The sequence below is a fragment of the Triturus cristatus genome, chromosome 8 (genome assembly GCF_964204655.1).
Source record: "Triturus cristatus chromosome 8, aTriCri1.1, whole genome shotgun sequence".
Classification (NCBI taxonomy): Eukaryota; Metazoa; Chordata; class Amphibia; order Caudata; family Salamandridae; genus Triturus; species Triturus cristatus.
In genome coordinates, this window is record NC_140591.1 from 449744320 (window position 1) to 449767421 (window position 23102).

The 23102-nt window shown below is 46.9% G+C and overlaps 1 protein-coding gene across 1 annotated transcript in view; it reads right to left on the reverse strand.

Annotated features, from left to right (window-relative positions):
* Positions 1-1456: 1456 nt before the first annotated feature.
* The window catches only part of LOC146802290 (lymphotoxin-beta-like), a 284570-nt gene continuing 262924 nt past the window's right edge, over positions 1457-23102 (reverse strand). The window contains exon 4 of the mRNA XM_085621860.1: positions 1457-3164. Within this exon, the coding sequence (XP_085477986.1) occupies positions 2749-3164 (416 nt within the window). The 3' untranslated portion in view covers positions 1457-2748. The remainder of the gene's footprint in view (positions 3165-23102) is intronic.

The following is a 23102-nucleotide window of genomic DNA, read 5'->3' on the forward strand; positions in this document are numbered from 1 at the left end:
AGTATAGTGAATGGTGTATTGTGTATCTCATATAGGAATTTCACAAGAGCTATCATTTTGAACTGGGCAGCTCTCCCCAGCAATGGCATGGGGAGTTAGATGTCCATCCCTCGGTTCCACATGAATGACTTTGTGCTGGCTCTGAAGACTATTTAAAGGGTTCATATTCGATCTTAAAGGGAATGGGTCGCCTCTCCTTGGGGCCCAGTATTCCATTGGGAATAACAATGAATTGTCCCAGCTTGTGCCCAGCCCTGTGTATTCCAATAGATCTCAAATATACATTTCAGTCACCCAGGTTGTTGCCTGGCCCTTTATATACAATAGTACACTGTCAGCATATTACGATACCCTTTCATGCCAGATTTGGTCCCATTCCCATACCTGAGCCCCTTCTTATCCACTCCCCCAAGGGTTCTATCGTCAGCGTGAACAGCGTTGGTGATAAAAGGCAACCCTGACTCGTTCCACTGCCTATAGGAAATATTTTGTACTGTGCACCTATAACTCGTACTTTGGCCAGCAATCCATTGTCGTACAGTAGCCTGGTCCATGACATGAAATGAGGTCCAAACCCATCTTTATAGCACCCAAAGCATGAACTCCTATTCTACCAAGCCAAAGGCTATATTAATATCGAGCGACAGTACGGCAATGGGTTCATTTGCAGTTGTAACATGCTAACTTGTTAGAGTCATCTTAAGTTCAATCTAGTCAATTTCTGTGGCGTAAACACCGAATTCATTCTGATGTACCAAACCAGTTTTTAGTAGTACAGTCTATTAGCCAGCGCCCGATTCACAAAGGTAAACTTAAATCTAAGTTTACTATTGTTTGTTATTATCAAAGGTAAGTTAATACTAGTCACTTTATTTCTAGTAAACTTACTAGTAGTTAAGTTACTAGTAATATTAGTAATAGTTACTAGTAGTAACCTACCTTTGTGAATACCAAACAGTAATAAACTTTGACTTAAGACTAAATTTGATACTCAAGTCTAAGTTTACAACGTTTTGGTATTCACAAAGGTAAGATGCTACTAGTAACTTTGGGCCAGATGTACAACGGTCGCAAACGGGAAATCAACCTGTTTGCGACCGAAAAATGAGTCTGCTTCATGTACAAACCCTATTTTGCGGTAAGCTAATACAGACTCACAAAATAGGGTTTGCGACTCGGTATTAGGAAGGGGCGTGTGAAGGGCGTCCCTTCCTAATAGTGACTCGCACTTCAATGTATAATTGTTTTGCAACCGCATTTGCGGTCGCAAAACACTTGCACTTGCAGTTTACCACCTACTTCAAGTAGGTGGTAAGCCACTCGCAACGGGAAGGGGTCCCCAGGGGACCCTTTGGGTGTGTGTGCGAAAATATTTTTTGAGAGCAGGCAGTGGTCCCAGTGACCACTGCCCACTCTAAAAAAATGAAACAGAAACGTTTTGTTTTTCTTTCCTAAATGCATCCCGTTTTCCTTTAAAGAAAACAGGCTGCATTTTTAAAAAAAACTGCTTTATTAAAAATGCAGACATGGTGGTCTGCTGACCCCAGCAGGCCACCATCCCCGAGAGTGCTAGCCATTCCTAATGGGGTCACAAATAGCACCTGCCTCATGAGTATTAATGTTGTAAATTGCATTTTAAGAGTCGCAAAGCGACGCAATTTGCGAGTCAACTATGTAAGGGACGCACATCTGGCCATTTACTTCTAGTAAAGCTACTGGTAGTATAATTACTCGTAGTAAAGTTACTACCAGTAACTTACCTTTGTGAATACCAAAAAGTATTAAACTTAGACCTCAGTCTAGGTTTACCTTTGTGAACCGGGCCCTTAGACTTCAGGTCTAAATTCAGACTTTAGGTGTAAACTTAGGCTTCAGGTCTAAGTGTACCTTTACGAATCAGGTCCTAAGATGGTCGAACCTTCTCCTGCCAGTAGCCAGCCTAACAGCTGCATGGAGGGAAGAGTTGGGTCTAGCTAGATGTATGATCAGTATTCCACATAGAAGAGGGTTACCATAGTCAATCCTTGACAGTACAAGCGATAGGATGCTAAGCCTATAAAATCTTAGTGGCGAGGAGGAGTTAAAGCCTATGGAGCAGTATCAGTTGAAATTGTACCACTTTTGTACGGTTTATTGATGCAAACTGGAAGATTGAGGCTTTCGGATGCGGACTATGAGGAGCTTCATTGGGTGCTATGAAGGGTCTGATGACCCCCTGGGTGTGCGGGTCGATGGAAGTGAGCTGTGAGTAGCTATACAGGCTGTATGAAGGTGAATTCTGATGATATTCATAGGTGAGCCAGGAGTGTGCATGTAGCACTGGAGGAACTTTGCATGGTGTTGGAGTTATGCTGAATGCCAGTGCAGAGATGCACCCGGTGTGTGAGGCTGGAAGGGGAGACTCTGCAGAGCTTTAAAGAGTTCTGGAGTGAGCTAGAAGACCTCAGGATCGTGGGTGTAGATAACAACACTGCATATCATGATATAGGAGCTTCCTCATTTCCTTACGGTTGACTAACGCAGTACCAACCAGCCCTTAATACAGGTGGTTCATCCTGAACACCAACCTCAAGCAGCGACTTTAAGCATGGCACTGACTTGCTATGAAGCAACACTTGGATATTTTAGCCTGGTGTCTGATATTCCACAGTAGCCGCTAAAATGTAAATCTCACAGGTGGCCCATAAATACATTTTTGGTTCATAGTCCTCAATACAATATGTGGGTTTTCTGTTTCTGTTATCCACATCATGGCACCACCACAGCCCCAAAGAAGGTATACCCTTCACGATAGTCCACCAGATCAGGATGACTGACTCTGACGGACAAGCGATGATTCTTTTCAAGTTGTACCAAGGCCCCCTGGTTGATGGAGGTGTACCAGACAGTGCCGTGGTTTCCATAGTTGCATACAGTCTCCATGGCCTGCAGCAGGAGGATGTCCTTCTTGTAAGAGCTATGGTACGTATATAGATGGCTGTATAGAGTCAATGAGCTGCCACTGCTGTGGCAGCTGTTGTTTCGGAATCCCACCTGGCAGTAAACAAAGTAGAACCCGGCACGCGGGATCACCAAGGAGAAGCTGTTGTCCTCTGCTTCGTGGTTTGCGAAGACCTGTTTCCACATCAAAGTCTTCTTGTGGTTTAAGTTGCTTGGGTCCATCCCTGGGAGAAAAGGAACAAAAGCAAAATGTTGTTCAATAAATTACATGTTCAGTGTTTTCCTCAAAAACTCCATGGTGATTAAATATGGAGTTACTGTGGGGAGGGGGTGGCTCTTCCACAGCACAGGTGATGTGCAACAGGGTGCACATGATAATGTGAAGTAGGGTGGTGCATTGATTTGCAGAAGGTGGGCACAGGGTGATGTTAGAGGTGTGTCGATTTACCCCATATCAGTCTTGGACATCACTGCCAGTCCTGATGTCAAGCTTACATTAATGTCCCCATTGTAAAAGTAGGACCACAAGAACCAGAATGCAATGAAAAATACCTAGACTGGATAAGTAAGGTCACCAGATGACCCCTTGTCATCAAGGATGCAACACTCAAGTCCTGGACCATCATCTTACAAATCATTGTTTTTAGGTGAATTTGTTTATTTGGAATCTAAGTAAAGGAGGACCACGTCTACCACAATGCACTAGGGTGTTAAACTAAAGCAATGCAGTGGAGCACTGTGTGCTCAGTCATCTGATCATTTTATGGATAAATTAGGAGAGGGCTGTTAACTACTTATATATCACGTGTCCTGGGAAATACAGCATAACATTACAGCTAATGAGGGTTAAATGTTCTAAATTAAATGTAGAGAAATAGAATAATAAGCATTGGCATGTCGGAGCAAAAGGCAGCAACAAGCCAACTCTAAGCCACTCTGCTGGCTTCAGCGCACTCCCACATTTCACAGTTTCAATTAAGGGTTGATCCATATTTAAAACAGCAAATGCACTCACATGTGCTGGTAATACACAGGCAAAAATACAGACAAGCACAACTCGTATACATGCACACGTCTTTATCATTTGAAAGATGCCCCATGTCGTGCATGCCACCCTCATCCAGTCCGTGGTGTTTGGCTAGCAGCATTTGTCATGATTTGAATTGTAAACCCAAATCTAAAATGCTTAAAGCAAAACTACAAATCCCAAACTTAAGGCGCCTAATAGCAAAAAGTGGTTACAGGCGTCAGACACGACATGGCCTACTTTGCAGCTATGCTCATGCGTGGATGGAGGAGAAACAATACATTTACTCTGTACGTTGACAATTTGACTTGTTTTTGCATTGCTGCTTTAATGTGCTCTGGCAGGGGGTAGTATTCCAAAGAGTTTGACACCAAACACAACATGTTTCCATGCAGCCATCCCAAAGTTAGCATTTACCGCGAGGTTATCATTCACTTAAGAGTATATGGTCAGGCTGCACCACACACGGCATCAGAGGAGGTACTCCGAACGCTGCAGAGGGGCTCTGCTCATGCAGGGGCACCCTCTCACATAAAAACCAAGCACTCTGTCTTCAGGATTGTTAAGGCCTGCCATAGGAGTGACGTATAGGTTTTATATGTGTGTGCAATGGTAGTGATATAGGTAGCCTATACCACTGTAAGGGGTGGAAGCACACCCTTACCCAGGCTGCCATAGCAGACCTGTGGTGCCATTTTGGAGTGCTTCCCAGGGGTGGCATAACACATGCTTCAGCCCCTGGTAGGCCTCTGAGGTACCTATGCCCTAGGTACATAGTATACCATATACTAGGGGCTTATAAGGCACTCCAGAATCCAATTAGATATGTACCTAATGTACATGCAAACCATTTTAGAGAGGAAGCAGCTAGGCTGTGGTCCTGATTAGCAGGGCCACAGCCAGACTAAGGTCGAAAAACAGTGAAACACCAGCAAAAAGTGGGGGTACCCATGTGAAGCAGATCCTACGCTCCTACACAACCCCCCCCAAACGCAGGGACATTAAACTAACCTTGACCAGTTGAGTCTTCATGTTCTAAGTGGAAATACCCAGAGAGTCCATCTTCATTGGCATGATTACTCCCAGGTCTATGTTCCACTGTAAAGTCCATCCCCTGTAGGGAAATGGACCACCTAAGCAGTTTGGGGTTTTCACCCTTCATTTGTTTTAGCCATAAGAGGGGCTTATGGTCTGTCTTAACAAGGAAGTGAGTACCAAACAAGTATGGCCTGAACTTCTTCAGAGCCCAAACCACAGCAAAGGCCTCCCTCTCAGTGGCTGACCAAGGTTTCTCTCTAGGGGTCAGCCTTCTGCTTATTAAACAAGCTACTGGCTGATCCTGACCTTCATCATTCAATTTTGACAGTACAGCCCCTGCCCCCAATTCAGATGCATCTGTTTGGACAATGAACTTCTTGGAGTAGTCAGGACTCTGCAGAATGGGAGCAGTGCACATGGCCTGCTTCAGGTCATCAAATGCCTTTTGACAGCTAGCTGTCCACTGAACCTTTTTGGGCATCTTTTTAGAAGTTAAGTCATTCAGGGGTGTCACTATTGATCCATACCCCTTGACAAATCTCCTATAGTACCCAATCAGGCCTAAGAAGGCTCTCACCTGAGTCTGGGTAGTTGGAGCAACCCATTCCATTATGGTCTGGATTTTGCTCTGCAATGGTTGAACCTGGCCTCCACCTACAAGGTGGCCCAGGTACACAACCTGACTCTGCCCTATCTGGCACTTAGTAGTCTTGATAGTTAGGCCTGCTTTTTGCAGGGCCTCCAAAACATTCCTCAGGTGGACCAGGTGATCCTCCCAGGTGGAGCTAAAGACAGCAATATCATCTAGATATGCTGCACTAAAGTCTTCCAGGCCTGTAAGGACTTGATTCACCAACCTTTGGAAAGTGGCAAGTGCATTCTTCAAACCAAAGGGCATTACCACAAACTGATAGTGCCCACTAGGGGTAGAAAATGGTGTCTTTGGCTTTGCATCATCAGCTAGTCTGATCTGCCAGTAGCCAGCTGTCAGGTCAAATGTGCTTAGAAACTTGGCTGAGGCCAAAGTATCTATTAGCTCATCTGCCCTGGGGATGGGATGGGCATCAGTCCTAGTGACTGCATTGAGACCCCTGTAGTCAACACAAAACCTCATCTCTCTTTTTCCACCACTGGTGTGATGTTTAGGTACCAGGACTACTGGACTAGCCCAAGGGCTAACTGAGGGTTCAATCACACCCAAATCCAACATCCTTTGGACTTCTGTCATTATACAGTCCCTGACATGATCAGGGTGCCTGTAATTCTTATTCTTCACAGGTAGACTGTCCCCAGTATCCACTTCATGAGTGCACCAGGTGGCCTGACTTGGAGTCAGAGAAAACATATATCTAAACTGGCTGAGAAGGTTTCTGCAGTCAGTTTGCTGCTGGGCAGTGACGCTGCCTGCTAAGGCTACACCATCAACTGACCCATCATCAGGGTTCTGAGAAAGCAGGTCAGGGAGTGGGTCACTCTCTTCCTCCTGTCCTTCATCAGTAGCCATGAGCAAGCCCATGTCTGCCCTGTCAACATTTGGTTTTAGTCTGTTGACATGAAGAACCCTGTGTGGGCTCCTAGGGGTTCCAAGGTCTACCAAGTAGTTAACCTCCCCTTTCTGTTCAACTTTTGTATGGGGGCCACTCCATTTGCCCTGGAGGGCTGCTGGGGCCACAGGCTCCAACACCCACACTTTCTGTCCTGGCTGGTAAACAGTCAGTACAGCCTTTTGGTCATGCCAGGCTTTTTGGTTGCCTTTTTCATGTACTCAGCCATCCTGGAGCGGAGACCAAGTACATAGTCCACTATGTCTTGCTTTGGGGGCTTGAGAGGTAACTCCCATCCTTCCTTCACTAAACACAATGGACCCCTGACAGGGCGACCAACCAAACGTTCAAATGGGCTGTAACCAACCCCCTTTTGAGGCACCTCCCTGTATGCAAATAAAAGGCAGGGCAAGAGTAGGTCCCATTTTTGCCTAAGCTTCTCTGGGAGACCTTTAATCATGCCCTTTAAGGTTTTGTTGAATCTTTCAACTAAACCATTGCATTGTGGGTGATAGGGTGTGGTGAATTTGTAGTTCACTCCACACTCCTTCCACATAGCTGTCAAGTAACAAGACATGAAGTTTGTTCCCCTGTCGGATACTACCTCCTTAGGAAAGCCTACTCTTTAGAACACACTCAAGAGAGCTCTTGCCACCACAGGTGCTGTAGTGGTCCTTATGGGAATTGCCTCTGGGTACCTGGTGGCATGATCCACAACCACCAGTATAAATCTGTGCCCAGATGCTGTTTGGGGATCCATGGGACCAACAATGTCAATCCCTACCCTTTCAAAGGGAACCCCCACCACAGGTAGTGGTATCAGGGGGGCCTTTGTAGTGCCACCTGCCTTGCCACTGGCTTGGCAGGTTACACAGGAGCGACAAAACTCCTTTGTGTCTTCAGACATGTGGGGCCAGTGAAAGTGAGGGACAATTCTGTTCCAAGTTTTGTTCTGGCCTAGGTGTCCTGCTAGGGGAATATCATGGGCTAGTGTCAATAGGAAAACCCTAAACTTCAGAGGTATACTCAACCTCCTGGATGCACCAGGCTTGGAGTCTCTACTCTCTGAGTATAGGAGTCCATCATCCCAATAAACTTTATAGGTGCCACTAGCATTCACAGCAGCCTCATCAGCAGCTTGCTTTCTGAGGGGTTCAAGAGAGGGGCAGGTTTTCTGCTCCTGGCTCAGATCAGACCTGGAAGGGCCCCCTGTCCCCAAGAACTCAACCTGGTCAGGTTCAAGCTCCTCTGGGATAGTTACTTATTCAGGCTCAAGATTATCTCCCTGAGCCGACTGATCAGCATTCTGAGTCGGGTGGGAAGGCTCTGCCTTAACCCTGCTGCTCCTCCTCTTGTGAGGCACCTGGTCCATTATTCCAGAATCCAGGGCCTGTTCAGCTTTAGACATATTGGCCTGTGACCTAGTCACAGCACAGATATGAGCAGGGATCCCTAACATTTTTACATGTGTCCTGAGCTCTACTTCAGCCAAAGCTGAAGTCTCTAGATCATTGCCAAGGAAGCACTGTATTGGTAGGTCTGCACTTACCACAACCTTCTTAAGGCCAGTTACCCCTCCCCAGGAGAAGTTAACAACTGCCAGAGAATGGTCTGTTCTGACATTGCTAGCATTGGTCACTTGGTACATTTCACCAAGTATAATCTGCCCAGGATCCAGAAGATCATTTTTCACCATTGTGACACTTGCTCCTGTGTCCCTGAATGCCCAAGCTTCTACTCTATTTATCAAAGGCTGCTGTCTGTATTTGCCCAGGTTACTGGGACTCACAAAGGGAGACATATCCATGCCCCCATCACTGACAAGCACAGCCTGAGTTGGAACTCTGACTAGGCCAGAGTCCATCTCAGAACCCAGGGTCAACCCTACTACACCCTTATTCTGAACATTGCCATCACCTATTGTAGCTGTACTAGGGGGGCAGATGCCTTAGGGGCAATGGTGGCTGGAGTAGATTTTTTGGACTTGGTGTAGTCACTGGTCCAGTGAGTTTTCTGTTTACAGATTTTGCACCAAGGTTTCTTTTGTCCTTTACCCTTACTTGACTGTGACTCCCCATTAGAAGAAGATTTTTGGGGCCCTTGAGAAGACTTCTGGTCTTTGCCCTTGTCAGAGTTCTTGTAATCTTGCTTCTTTGGGTCACCACCGTGGTTCTGTACCTTCTGCCTCACCCTGGTTCTGACCCATTTGTCTGCCTTCTTTCCCAAGTCTTGGGGAGAGATCAGATCAGAGTTTACCAGGTACTGGTGCAACAGCTGATTTTGACAGTTATTAAGAATCTGCCCCCTCATTATCAGATTGTACAATCCTATGAAGTCACACACTTTACTGCCCAATAACCAACCTTCCAGAGCCTTAGCAGCACAGTCAACAAAGTCAATCCAGTCTTGATTTTGTGCTTTTTGGGTGTCTCTGAACTTTAACCTGTATTGTTCAGTGGTTAGGCCAAACCCATCTATCAGTGCACTTTTCAAGACCTGGTGATCATCAACATCCTCTTCTCTTACAGTGAGGAGCTTATCTCTACCTTTGTCTGCAAAGGAGAGCCATACGATTGCTGCCCACTGACCTTGAGGGACCTTCTGTACTTTACAGGCCCTCTCCAAGGCAGTTATCCATTTGTGGATGTCATCCCCACTCTGGTAGGGAGGGACAATCTTACTTAGGTTTCTATGGTCATAAGACCTCTCCCTATCTCTAGGGAAATTGCTGCCACCAAGGGACCATCTGCTGCTTTCCAAGGTTGAACTTGTCTTGCTGATACTTCAGCAGCCTCTCTCTCCTCTCCTGGGAGGTTTCCCTCCCGCTGTGAGAAGAGACAGAGGTCCCTATAGAGGAGGTAGACTGGATAGATCCCCTTGACAGATTTCTATCCCTACTTTCAACTCTTCCTGCAAGAATAAATGAAGGAGCATTGTTGTCATCCTCCTCATCCTCATCCAGGAGAGCTATGTTCACCAGATTCTGATCATTGTCATCAGTCTGGTCAGCATTAGAGGTAGGGTCAGGGGAATTGCTACCCCTAGGCCCACCCTCACCTGCTGCCCCACCCACACTGCCTACCCCATCAGGCCCATTAGGCCCTGAGATATCATCCAGCTTAAGTATTTTATGAGATGCTGGGTGGATGGGCTTTTGCCTGTCTTCAGCTTCCTAATGGAACACAAGACCCTAAGCTGTGCAAATGAGAGATCCTCATATTTATAGGGAAGAAGCTCACTGGCTTCTGGCAGGGACCCACTAGTTCCTGGCTGATTAGACATTACTAATGTGGTGTGGTGTATTGCACTACCTACACTAGTGTGGCCTACTAAACTCTCTTGAGTTGCAGAAAGGGTGTGCTATCCCTTAACACACAACTCTAAGTTCAGTAGAACTTACTGTAGTTAAACCTGATATTATATGTAACTTAGGTACCTTTAATGGGTTTCAGTTGATCAATTCAATTGAGATTATCTGGTAAAACAATAGCAAGCTGGAATCCTACACGCTGCACACCAATGTGAGAAGGTGGTCTGATATATGCTGTCCACTAGTTCTAGTGGGCACCTTGTATCAGTCCAAACAACCCCTTATGGTGAATTGGTTAAATACAACGGGGCAGATTTATATCAGACTTGCGCCACTTTTACGCCGCCGTTGCGTCACTTTTGTGACGCAGCGGCGACGTAAACCCTGCGCCATGATGCGCCCCATTTACATTGTGACGCATCTATGGAGATGCGTCACGGTGTAAAGCCCTGCGCCACATGAAACCTGCGTCAGGTTTCATGTGGGCGTTTCTACTCAGGGGGGGCGTTCCGTCGCAGGAACGCCCCTGAAAAGTGACTCAGTGAAATCTATAAGATTTCACTGAGTCACTTTCCCAACGCTGATGCGTCAAAACCCTGCGCCTGCTTGAAGCAGGCGTAAGGCTTGACGCACCATGTGAGGGATAGGGTAGGTTGGAACAGTGCTGGAGTTGCGTCGCGCTTGCGACGCAACTTCAGCACTGCGCCAACCTTACGCCGGCAGATGCGTCACGTATCTGCTTGTCCTTGCGCCACGATGCACCGCATTGTAAATGCGGCGCATCTGCGGTGGCGCAAGGGCAAACTTGCGTGACGCATCTTCCCTGGCGCATCCATGCTGATTTGCAGGGATGCGCCAGGGAACATAAATCTGCCCCTACCTTTATTGAAAGCTATCCTAGTGGTAGCTATGGAGAGCAGCCTTCAGGTTAAGTCTTGAAGGAATGTAAAGCAGCTTGTTTTACCAGTCTATAATCTCTTGAAGGATCAAATGAAAGGACAACCACACCAGGTATATATTTTAAATATATGTAGTTAAGATAAAACACACCCCTCTAGTCTCTTTATGAGACTGGAGTTCGAAGTACTTAATTTACAAGTTAGCAATCAACAGTAATAGCACAAATAATACACGTTTGGGCCCTAGGGGCGTACCAAACCATATACCAATAAAGTGGTATAAGAACCACGACTGAACTAGACACAAGGCCTAGAGCCTGTAGAATCGCTGGGACCCCAAGGAACCACCCAAGGTAGTGACACAGGGGACCCACGGGGACTGTGTGCAGTGTGTAAACACAACCGCGGGTTCCCGTTAGCTTCTATGGGCAATGTCGCGGTTGGAAATTTAAAGATTAGGGACACTTAGAATCTAGTCTGGACCAAACCCTTTTGGACTTAAGAAGTTCTAGGGCTAGCACCCATGGGAGCACCGGAGTACTCGAGTTACCTCACCCAGGGAAGCCGGGTGCATAGGTGTCTTTTGGTGTCGGGTCGCGTCGTCGATTACAATGGAAGCTGGCGAAGAACTGCTGCTGCCTTGAAGAGGAGAAGTGTCCGGAGAGATCCAAGCCTGGATCAAGGATGGAAGGAACCTGAAAGCAGAGGGGACAGAGTCTGGGTCACTAGCCAGTGACCGAGGGCAGGATGGACCAATACCCACAGATGTCGGGTGCTTCAGGTGAGTTGACGGGTGTCTTGACTCTTCAGCCACGAGGTCCAGGAGGCGTCAACAAAGTCCATGAGCTGGATTCGAGCTGTCCCACAAAGTCTGTCGAGTGCTGCGATGTCGGCGACCAGATTGGACCCAACAAGCCTTGGCAACGACAAGTCTCGTGGAAAGAGAAGAAGGACATCGGTGCAGACCAGCAAGGTCTGAGGGACTCACCCAGCAAGGGCAAGTCAGGGCACATCTGAAGCAACCAGGGAAGCCTAAGCAGAAGAGGAGTTGCCTTTGAGGGGACCCACTAGCCAACGGGCTAGCGATCATGAAGGAGCCTCGAGCGGTCGCACTGGAACCCGGCCCTCGTGGAGTGGAGGCCAGAGATCTTTGGTGCAGTCAGTGCTCAAGGCTAGGGCTACTCGGAGCCCAAAGCAGAATTTCAAGGATGAACAGGAAGTCGATGTACCAGCAATAGAACGCGGTGCCCAGGGGTCACGGTTCCTCGTCACCCACGATAGCCACGGGCCTCAGCTTCGCTGTGGACTCTGGGTAGCCTCGAGGAAGTCAGGAAATCCACCTCTGGTGATGCAGAGACTTCGGCGTCCAGCGGGAGCATCAGAATTGCAGATCAGACCATTGATTCTTTGGTGCCTGCCAAGCTGGGGAGTCACTCCTTGACCCCAAGGGAGATTTCTTCAGTCTTCTAGTCAGGATAGAACGTCGAAGGTCCAGGATATATATTGCAGAGTTTCATCCAGGGTAATCTATAGTCTCTAGGACTGGGTTCCCATACTTATACTAAGTTTGGGGGTTGGACATACTCTTGGGACCCGCCTATGGGAGGGTTTGGAAAGAGGGGTTGTTACACCCATTTCCTTTGTTCAGTTTCACGCCAGAGCAGGGGCAGGTAGCCCCTGCAACCGGTTTGAACTGGACTATGCACAGGGACACCAAATGTGCCCCCAGTGCAGGACTTCAAAGCACCAGAGAGTGCTCCCGCCCAGCCCCAATACACATCTGCCTGTCTGGGGAGGTGATTACACCTCCCTTCGACAGGAAACCTATTGTTCAGGCCTCCCCTGCCGGAGTTTCGGTCAGCAGCAGGAGGCCAGATCCGTGTCTGTGGCAGAGGCATCCATTTTGTGATGCCAGGGCTGTAGAAAGTCCTACCGGGTTAGACCAGTGTGAACATGTCTCTCCCTCTATAAGGGTGGAATGCTACACCCGCCGCGGGTGGGGGTAGTATTCTAAAGCGTTGAACACCAAACACAACATGTTTCCGTGCAGCCATCCCAAAGTTAGCATTTACCGCGAGGTTATAATGCACTTAAGAGTATGTGGTCAGGCTGCACCACAAACAGCATCAAAGGAGGTACTCCGAACGCTGCAGAGGGGCTCTGCTCATGCAGGTGCACCCTCTCACATAAAAACCAAGCACTCTGCCTTCAGGATTGTTAAGGCCTGCCATAGGAGTGACTTATAGGTTTTATATGTGTGTGCAATGGTAGTGATATAGGTAGCCTATACCACTGTAAGGGGTGCAAGTACACCCTTACCCAGGCTGCAGTAGCAGACCTGTGGTGCCATTTTGGAGTGCTTCCCAGGGGTGGCATAATACATGCTTCAGCCCCTGGTAGGCCTCTGAGGTACCTATGCCCTAGGTACATAGTATACCATTTACTAGGGGCTAATAAGGCATTCCAGAATCCAATTAGATATGTACCTAATGTACATGCAAACCATTTTAGAGAGGAAGCAGCTAGGCTGTGGTCCTGATTAGCAGGGCCACAGCCAGACTAAGTTCGAAAAACAGTGAAATACCAGCGAAAAGTGGGGGTACCCATGTGAAGCAGATCCTACTCCAACAGTATTTACTGTAGAATCTAGAGTTTTATGAACGTGTGCCCTAATGTTCAGTTTAATATGAAGATGTGTTCTGTATTCAAGCTGCATTTATACTTTAGGTCACAGTTACATATATTCTGAATTACACATTTGAAAGTGTAATCATGTATTCTTTTACTCACATTTTGCATTTGATCTTGAGTTACATGTGCACAAGTATAACCATGTATTTGAAATGCACATTATTTACAAGCCCCTTGAGCCGCCTGTACGTCCTTTTTTCCCATATTAAAAGAGATGCACCGGCCGTGCAAGGGGCTTGTAAATAAGCCTCCTGGTGTTTAGTTAAAATTAGCCTGAATAAAGGACTTGTGATTTTGTAATTTGCTTTGCTTGGTTAGCGTGTTCTTCCTTTTGCAGGCATGTTCTCAAGGTTTCATTACCTAGAGAAAGGGGTATTTTGTTTATATTAGTTTCGAGATTGTAAGGTCTGACAGGAGGAATCTTAGCAAGAAATGTGAAGACCTAACGAGCAGATGTGGCCTCCTATTCATTGCGTGTCAGGAACGAGGAATGCTCAAGGTAGCAGTAACTGGTAATACTACAAATGCACAACACAAGAAGAGAAATAATTGGTTCCTGGTGGGGTGGAAAGAGATACAATAGTGTTCACACTGTTAGAAGAGAGTAGATTCCCATAGACGTTGAGGGGTACAGACCTCTCTGTTTCCTTTATTCCCTCAAGTGTGAAGCTTCATGCTAAACACTTATTCCTGTTGCGTAACTAGGCTGACACCTTCTCGCACTTTTGAAATTTCCTTCGGACCGTATTCTATTAACCATTCTTATTCCAACTTAGATCTTGATTAGATCACATTAGAACTTATTCCTGTTTAGGAGAGAGAATCGGAGTTTCTTTAAGGAAGACCTATTTCTAATTCTCAGTTTCTGTATTGCTGTGGCTGTGATAAATGTGTCCTATTGAGACTGAACTGATTGAGATATTTCAGCGTGTCTGCTGTAATCTTGTATCTTTTTAATATTCTCCTGAAATGCATATACATTGGATTGACTATTAATTGGAAATAGAACTAAACTTCAATTACTGATTCTTGGTCCCTATTGTAGGGCCAAATGGGCTTCACAAAGATTGATTTTTGTTCTGGCCCATGCCTTAAAGAGTCTCTGCCTTAACCTTTCAAAGATTGCTTAAATAAACTTCATTGAGCTGAATAATAATGAAACCTGGAGGCAAGCGTGATGAGCCCACAGATGATATTAAGACAACACAGTAACTTCCGTCCTCTTCCGGCTCCCCACAGCAGGATGTTGCGTGGTTTCATTCTTGGAAAGACCGCCTAGCTCTTTTCTGAATCTAGCCCCAGCTGAGCTCTGTGCACATGGAGAAAAGCTTGGAGCTCTCCAGTTCACTAGTGACACCACAAGATGCGAGTGCATTAGGCTGTGCTTGACTAGTGCTGCCCTGACCCGCCATCAGGTGCGTCGTCTGTGGGCAGGGGGTGCACATGGTGCCTCGTGGCAGCCCTCATACCGCTGCCTTCACTCCCAGCCCTGCCAAGTGCCCCGCATTGTGGGTTAGCCTAACCTATTTCAATGCTTGGCCACGCATTACCGCGCAAAAAATAAAGGTCAGGCAAATTACAGCTCCTCGTGGATTGCTGGAGGCATTCGTTTTGTATCAGAAATATCAAACGGGTGCCTGGAGCCGCCGCCTTGCCTTGTGATTAGGGAGACATGCTGCAGGATTTCAGAAAGCACAGAAAGGGACAAAGCCATCCTTTCCCAGTCTCGTCGGCAATGAGGGCAGGACGTACCCTTCTCCAGGGGCAGGAGGTGCCATAGTGTGCTTGAGATGGTGGAAAGGGGGAGGAAGGCTCACTGCTTTCCTTTGCCTGTGTGGACACAACTACCCGTATCCCGAATGGCTTAGCGAGGACAGGGAGTCAGGCCTATCTTTTGCCATTTGTTTTCCATGTTAATCATAACTTCAAGGGGGATGTTTGGGGTGTTACACCCCCTAATAGGTGTAGTTGGGTACAGATGCTTTCAGTCGGATATGGTGAGGTGTCTGTCGGATTTCACATAAGAGTTTTACACACACACACACACACGCACACACACACACACACACACACACACACACACACACACACACACTTGCATCTGTTTTAATTTTTTTTTGATTATTTCATAACATATTGTGTTTCTCTCAATTAGTACTCATACCATCCCCATTGCTCTCCCTTTCCACTGCCCTTTAAGCCCCTCTCATACAGCCTCCTTGTCTTATAATGTATATTAGCATTATACGCCAGCGTGACTGCCGGGAAATCTGAAGTCCCCCCCACCCTCAATCTTACAGACCAAGCTATGCCCCTGTGATTAGGTAATAAACAGGCACAGTTTACCAGAGTGGTGATGGACCAGATGTTGCTTTCATAAAAATGGCAGAGGGATTCCCAGTTTGTTTTGGTGGTGGCTGTCCAAGATTACCAAGCATCGTCATTGATTATTTAATTAATATGGCTTAACAAACTTGTAGTTTTAACTGCAACTGATCATTAAACCGTAGTCATGCTCCCAAAACATAAGAATGTCAGTGTTCTTATGTAAGCACATTAGGAGCACTGGGAAGTTTTAAAGTTATGTTATGTTAATTTTATTTGTATAGCACATTATTGCCCTGAGGCGTCTAAGTGCTGTTTTGTTTCAGCTACGAGTGTCAAAAAAGGTGCCGGAAGAGTTACCTGGATTTGAATAACCAGGTCTTTATGGAATTCCTGAATGAGAGGAGGCTGGACTCATTGATGAGAGGAAGGACATTCCATACTTTGGAGGCTTCCATCATGATGCTCTTTCCACGAACCAACCCAGCCAAATGCATTTTCTCCATACTTAATGATCTTAAATCATTGGGGCAACCTAAAGCACCTTCCCTCTCCTCAAACCAGCAATGTAAGGCCATGGCCACCTTCCTCGTTAAGAAGTTGGAGAACATCTACAGAACTTTTTCCCATTCTGAGATTAGGATAGTCCCTGCATTTGGGCCTCTAGCTGTCCATACTCTCTTGGCTTTTCCAGCACTCTCAAAAGAGGAAATGCTCACGATATGCAGGAAAATTAAATCAGGCTCCCCTGCAGACTTCTTTAACCCTGACCAACTTCTTAAATCCCTTCCTTTGCTTCTTTCCCCATTCTGCAAGTTGATCAATATGTCCATGTCCACGGCGGTAGTCCCCAGGGCCTGGAAACTGGCCAAGGTGGTCCCTCTACTAAAAAAAGCCACATTAGATGCCTCTAAACCAGAGAACTACTGCCCCATCTCTCTCCTACCATTTGTATCCAAAATTGCTGAAGCCTATATTAATTCCATTCTTACACGGTTCATTGAAAACATGAACCTGCTTGACCCTTCACAGAATGGGTTCCGCCCTCGTCACAGCACGCAGACTGCTCTCCTGGCTGTGACTGAACATCTAAGGGGTGCACTGGATGCAGGGCGAACATTAGCTCTGAGACTGCTAAATCTGAGCACTGAATTCGATACAGTGTCCCACCAGATCCTGCAGCAGCGCCTTAAGGAGGCTGGCATTGGGGGTCCGGCCATGGGCTGGTTTGTTTCCTTTCTATCCAAGAGAACGTTTCAGGTATCACTTCCTCCTTTCAGCTCTAAGGTACATGCCATCCATCAAGGGGTTCCACAAGGATTGGCTCTTAGCCATACCCTATTTAATATCTACATCAAACCCTTAGCTGCAGTGGATAGGAGCAGAGGACTAACCGTGGTCTCTTATGCAGATGACAAACAGTTAGTCGTGGCACTATCAGATGACTCCACGCAGGACGTGCTCAAATTTAGGGAGGACCTAACAGCCATAGCAGACTGGATGACCACCAACTACCCCCAACTTAACGTGAGCAAATCAGAGATCTTGCTGGTAGGGAGAAACGCTGCACAGTGGAGTGAGCAATGGTGCCATCTACCCTGGGCCGCCTACCTGTCCCTAAGCAGGCAGTAAAAAATCTGGGAGTTTTGCTTACCTTTCAGGCCCAAACCAAAGTGGTAGCCGGGACCTGCTTTGGACTTTTACGTGGGCTTAAGCCATTGTTAGGTTTCTTCTACCATCCGTCAGGTCATCAGCCAGGCCAGTAATCTATCTAGGCTGGACTATGCTAGCTCACTCTATCTCGGTGCGAGTAAAGCTGAGATTCTCCACTTACAAAGGGTACAATATGCGGCTGCCCGGATGGTACTCGGTCTGCCGAGAACATGTCCTACAATCAGCACCATCCGTAGACTGCACTGGCTGCCAGTGGCGAAACGCATTGAGTTTAAAACCCTCTGTATCGCCCACAGAAGTTTGTACCTTCAAGCTCCGGATATCTTGGCGAATCTTCTCTCACCCTATGTACCCACTCGCCACATACGCTAAATGAGCCAACACTTGGCTGTCGTCCCGCGGGCAAGAAAGATTCGAGCAGGAGGACGCTCCTTCCGCGTCCTGGCTGCTACGCTTTGGAACTCGCTCCCTGTGAGCACCAGGAGCATTGACAATTATTCTCAATTTCCCAAAGCCATTAAAACACATCTGTTCCCCGCTTGAGGAGCTTCCGGTGCTTGCTCCACGGTGTCTTTAGCAGTCTGCAGTGTCAGCGCCGGGATGCCCCTTTGCTGGGACAGCTGTGTGTTATATAAATCCACTAACATAATACTACATAACATAAGGCAGTATTTATACCACAACGTGGGTAATTTCTGGAATCTATCTGACTACATACGTATAACTGTGGTTCTCTTTTAGCTTCTTGGTTCTCTATTATGCATCACTAAAAGTGCCACACATAAGCCATTCATATGCCACACATAGGAAGACTGAATATATGGATATGTCACACATAAGCACTCTCAAACCTTGGCAGCTATGCTCTCCACCTCCTCTTTAGCCTTTGAAATGTCTTGAGACCTGCAGCGAGCCTTCTTCCAGAGACCACAGAGTTTCTTCACACAATGCCTGCCCAGTTTCACTGCCCTGGGTTCCCACTCATTTTATTTATTTATTTAAGGTGACATGTTAAACATTTACCAATTGTACTTTATTACCCCAACTGAAAAACAGTTTCTTAAATACTTTCCAGCCTCGTTTTCGGTTTTTCAGGACTCTTGTTTCATCCTTACATATACCTTCCAGGCAGGGGCCGGAGCCCCCCCTGCTGAAAGCCAGCAGAGGCGGGAGCCTCCCCTGCTGAAAGCCAGCAGAGGCGAGAGCCCCCCCTGCTGAAAGCTAGCAGGGGCGGGAGCCCCCCCTGCCGAAAGCCAAGAGGGGCGGGAGCCCCCCCTGCCGAAAGCCAGCAGGGGCGGGAGCCCCCCTGCCGAAAGCCAGTAGAGGCGGGAGCCCCCCCTGCTGACAGCCAGCAGAGGCGGGAGCCCCCCTGCTGAAAGCCAGCAGGGGGGGGAGCCCCCCTGCTGAAAGCCAGCAGGGGAGGGAGCCCCCCTGCTGAAAGCCAGGCAGAGGTGGGTGCCCCCCCTGCTGAAAGCCAGCAGGGGCGGGAGCCCCCCCTGCTGACAGCCAGCAGGGGCGGGAGCCCCCCCTGCCAAAAGCCAGCAGAGGCGGGAGCCCATCCTGCTGAAAGCCAGCAGGGCCGGGAGCCCCCCTGCTGAAAGCCAGGCAGAGGCGGGAGCACCCCTGCTGAAAGGCAGCAGAGGCGGGAGTCCCCCCCTGCTGAAAGCCAGCAGAGGCGGGAGCCCCCCCTGCCGAAAGCCAGCAGAGGCAAAGGACAAAAATATAATAATAATAAAACATTTTTATTATCATTTTATTTTTCGTCCTGCAGGCTGGAACAGAGCCGGGGGAGGGGTGTGGCCACATCCACTGACGCTGCAGTTGCAGCACGAGGGAAGTGGGGGGAGTGGTGGGCACTGCCAAGTGTGCGTGAGGGATTGGCCGGCCCTCTGTAGTCATGTAGTACTCCCAGCATCTGAGCAGCACTGTCATTGGGAGCTGGGAGCCTGTGCAGTAGCTTCTGGACGTCTGGATGGAGAGGAGCGGGAGGAAGGCAGCAGCCGTCGGAGCAGGGGAGTGCATTTTTCTTTCTGCATAATTCTTTTTTTTTGTTTGTGTTCCCCTTCCCCCAGCCTCACCACTTGACAATACAAATGGCCGCTCCTGCTTCCAGGAAGGATGTAAAGAGAGCAAACAATGCAAACATTGCGTTACACAGTAACCCTAGGATTGTAGTAGGTGCTGGGTGACATTGTCAGACCCTTTGGGGGGTGGTGGGAGTAGTCACAGGGCAGGCAGGAGCTACTGGGCCACAACCGGGGGGTTGAGGTCGTTTCCCTCTGATGTCCCGGGGTCTGTCCTTCTAGGGCTCTACAAACTGGGCCAAGTACACCAGTTTCTGCACTTGTCTCTCAGGTTTTCAGGGCGAGCAGACACAGGCATCACAGGGATCTAGTGTGTGGGACAGGAGCCCAGAGCTCAACAGCCACCATAAACCACTCTCCAGCTGAATGCTCATCTTCATATAAACACAGTAATTTAATTTAATAGCAAAACTAAATACTAAGCAATTCAATCCAGTATACAGGGCAGTGATCATAGTAACGAAACTCCCGCAGGGCACTACACCCACACATTTCCCTACATTCTATCTTTCAACTGGGTGACCATTGATAAGATTGTCCACTCAGCAATTATGGGAAAAGAAGCGTGAATGCATCTCTAGTGCAGATTCTGAAGCCCCTAAAGTCAAAAGTACAATCAGAACCATCAAGCATCTATTAACTAATCATTTTACCCTTCTACCCACCCACTGATTTTCACCTCTACGTTCTATCATGCATTTATCCTATCATCCAATATTCAGTCTTCCACCGTTCCATCCATTGGCCATTCCATCCAGCCATCTGTTCGCACATCCATCATTTATGCATGCTCCCTTCCATTCAGCCATCTACTCAAACATCCATTGTTTGACTTAACCATCCATCAATTAAGCCTTTCATCCATCAATTGATCTGTCCACCCATCCAGCCATTATCTCAGACTTCCATTTACTCTGCCATCGTTTAACCCAGTGATTCTCAAAGTAGCATGCAGCCCCCCTGACCTTTACATGGGGTCCCCTGGTTAACAGCAGCACTTGGCAGCTGTTAACTCAGCACGGCACTAACATTAAAAAGATGTTGAATAAAAAGGCAAATGTGTATTTGAAGGTTATTTAAAGTTAAAAAATTAAATAATTAGGGGGTCCTGTACAGTTTAACTTTAGAAACACCTTCATTTTGAAAGACATCTTGCAGCATAAGTACTAAAGTATGATAAAGTCTCTTTAAAATTCTAAAAGTGTATTTCATTAACATGCAGAACTGTTTCACCTCAGTACATCAGATAAGATCATTGCAGAGTATTTTTTAAAAGGGATAGTTTTCAAACATGAATTTGGTAACATTTCTTCTTCCACTCACCCCACCCTGACAACAATGCCAATAGTGAACTAAGAGGTAAACCAGTTGTGATGTGAACTCTTTGAGTGGCCTTTGTTCCTATTATACATGAACAAATATCATAGTTTAATAAATCTAACACTTGAGAAAGTTTTGCACAGCACATATCCTAAAGTCATTTATTTCAAGGTTCTCTTACATGTGAATATGAAGAAAGCGGAGGGAAAGTGACATAAAACAATTTCCTGGAATCACACAATTTGGTTAAGTGGAGAAGTTGGGATTAATCCCAGGTTTCTGGTTTCACGTTGTTCAGTTCTGCCATCAGATGTGTATGCTTCACTTCTCCTACACCCACCATCTACCCCATTCCCCAACCGCCACCCTGCTGGCATCAGTGTGACCCTCGGACACATCACTGAAGCATACATTTTGGCCCCTAGAAAGATATTTGTGAGTATCCATTGTTTAAACCTTCTATTGATCTATCTATCCATTCATCCATCCTTTCCCTTCACCCCATCTTTCTTTCTTCCTTTTAAAGTTAATTATGAACTTTTGTCTGCTGAGTTGCAGATAAAGGAGGCTCATAAAGATCCCCACACTGCTGTAGCTGTTAACCTTTCTGGAGCTTTTCCTCCTGGGGTCCCTCAAAGCTCTCAGCCAGTCCAGATTCAGTGAGGGTTCGCCTGATTGCCTTGCGACAAGCTACCGGTCAAACCTATGGAAGTCAGACCTCCGGGAGCTTTTCAGCGCGACAAACCAAGGATCCAGGCCGGCTTGCGATTGAAGGTGGGTGACTTGGCTCTTGCGGTTGGTCTAGTCACCTTTTATATGTTCGGACTTAGAAACTTATACAGAGCTTTTTCTCGCGGTGTCCCTCAATGCTCTTCACCAGTCTGGATTTGAAGCAAATTAGGTCCACAGGGCTGTAGTTCCACATTGCACAGCAGGCGCAGTCAGTCAGAGTGCAGGGCCTGTGTGGTGCAAATCAAACTTCTCTGCATGGCCCCTTCTTCTTCTTGTTTCAAGCAGAAGATCTGAGAGGCTCTGCCCCTCTCAGATACCTATTCAGTGTTCTCTGGGGTCATACAGGAGGGCACTCCTTTCCAATGAAATGCAGGATGACAAACCAGAGCATTACCATGTCCTCCAAAGTGTGGAACAATGGTCTCCCATAAAGCACTATTTCTCCAAAATTCAATATGGCTGAAGTCTCAGCAGAGAGGCAAGAGTTGGCTAAAGCAATCTCCAGGATGGCTCATCTCCATATTCTCCCTCCCCCTGGCATCTGCACATTCTGTTGTGTGCAGGTTTAGATTCCGTATATAAGTTTCCTGATTTATGCCCTTACATAGGTACAATTCACATTGCCCTTATTTGGACATAGAAATTCGGCCATTATTTAGACATTGTCCGTACAAACCAAATACAGGCATGGCCACCTACATCCGTCCATCTACGTCACAACGATTTCTTGGAAAACCAGACTCTTAAGCCTTTAGGAACTTCCCTCAGCTTGAATATTGATTACTCCAAGAACTCATTAAGTAAGCATGAACATCTATTCCTTAGGGGTTCATTCATGACGTTCCTCTGCCCGACTTTTACGTCAATACTGGCATTCCTAGACACCCTCAAGGTATAAATATACCAGCACTTGCCCTGGCAAATTGAGGTTCCTGGAGGATTCGATCCAACCCAGACTACGCGGTTTGCCACGGTAAGTTCATAAGGAGATCGAGTTTCAGCCTGATGCACTGACCTGACGCTGCCATCCTCCTCGCAGAGAATCCAGCTCCAGTGCTCTCTGACTAACCTTGCCGGGGGTTAGACTATCGAGTCCAGAAAAGAGATTCCAACCTCTCTCATTCTCAGGTATGGAGCTGACTAGAACTTAGAGAAACTTTTGGCAACTCTTGGCTAAACTAAAATATAGCTAGCTATACTTTAGAAATAGCACCTACTTCAAACCTCGTCCTGCACTTTGGTTGGGTACACTGGGGTAGAACAATTTAGAAGCATCAGATGAGTATCAGATTTTAGCTTATGTTATTTATGTATGTATTTTGATTAATATATGTCATAGCTCCAAACTATGCTATTGCAGTATTATTTTATCTTACTGCTAACCTCGTACATATGGTACTTCGCAGTCTGTCTTATGATTGTTGCAATTCATATCTCTTGCATGAGAAATAAGACTGTTCAATAAACCCTTTTATTGAAACGCCCGTCTCCCTATTTCTGTGCAACTCTGTAGAAACA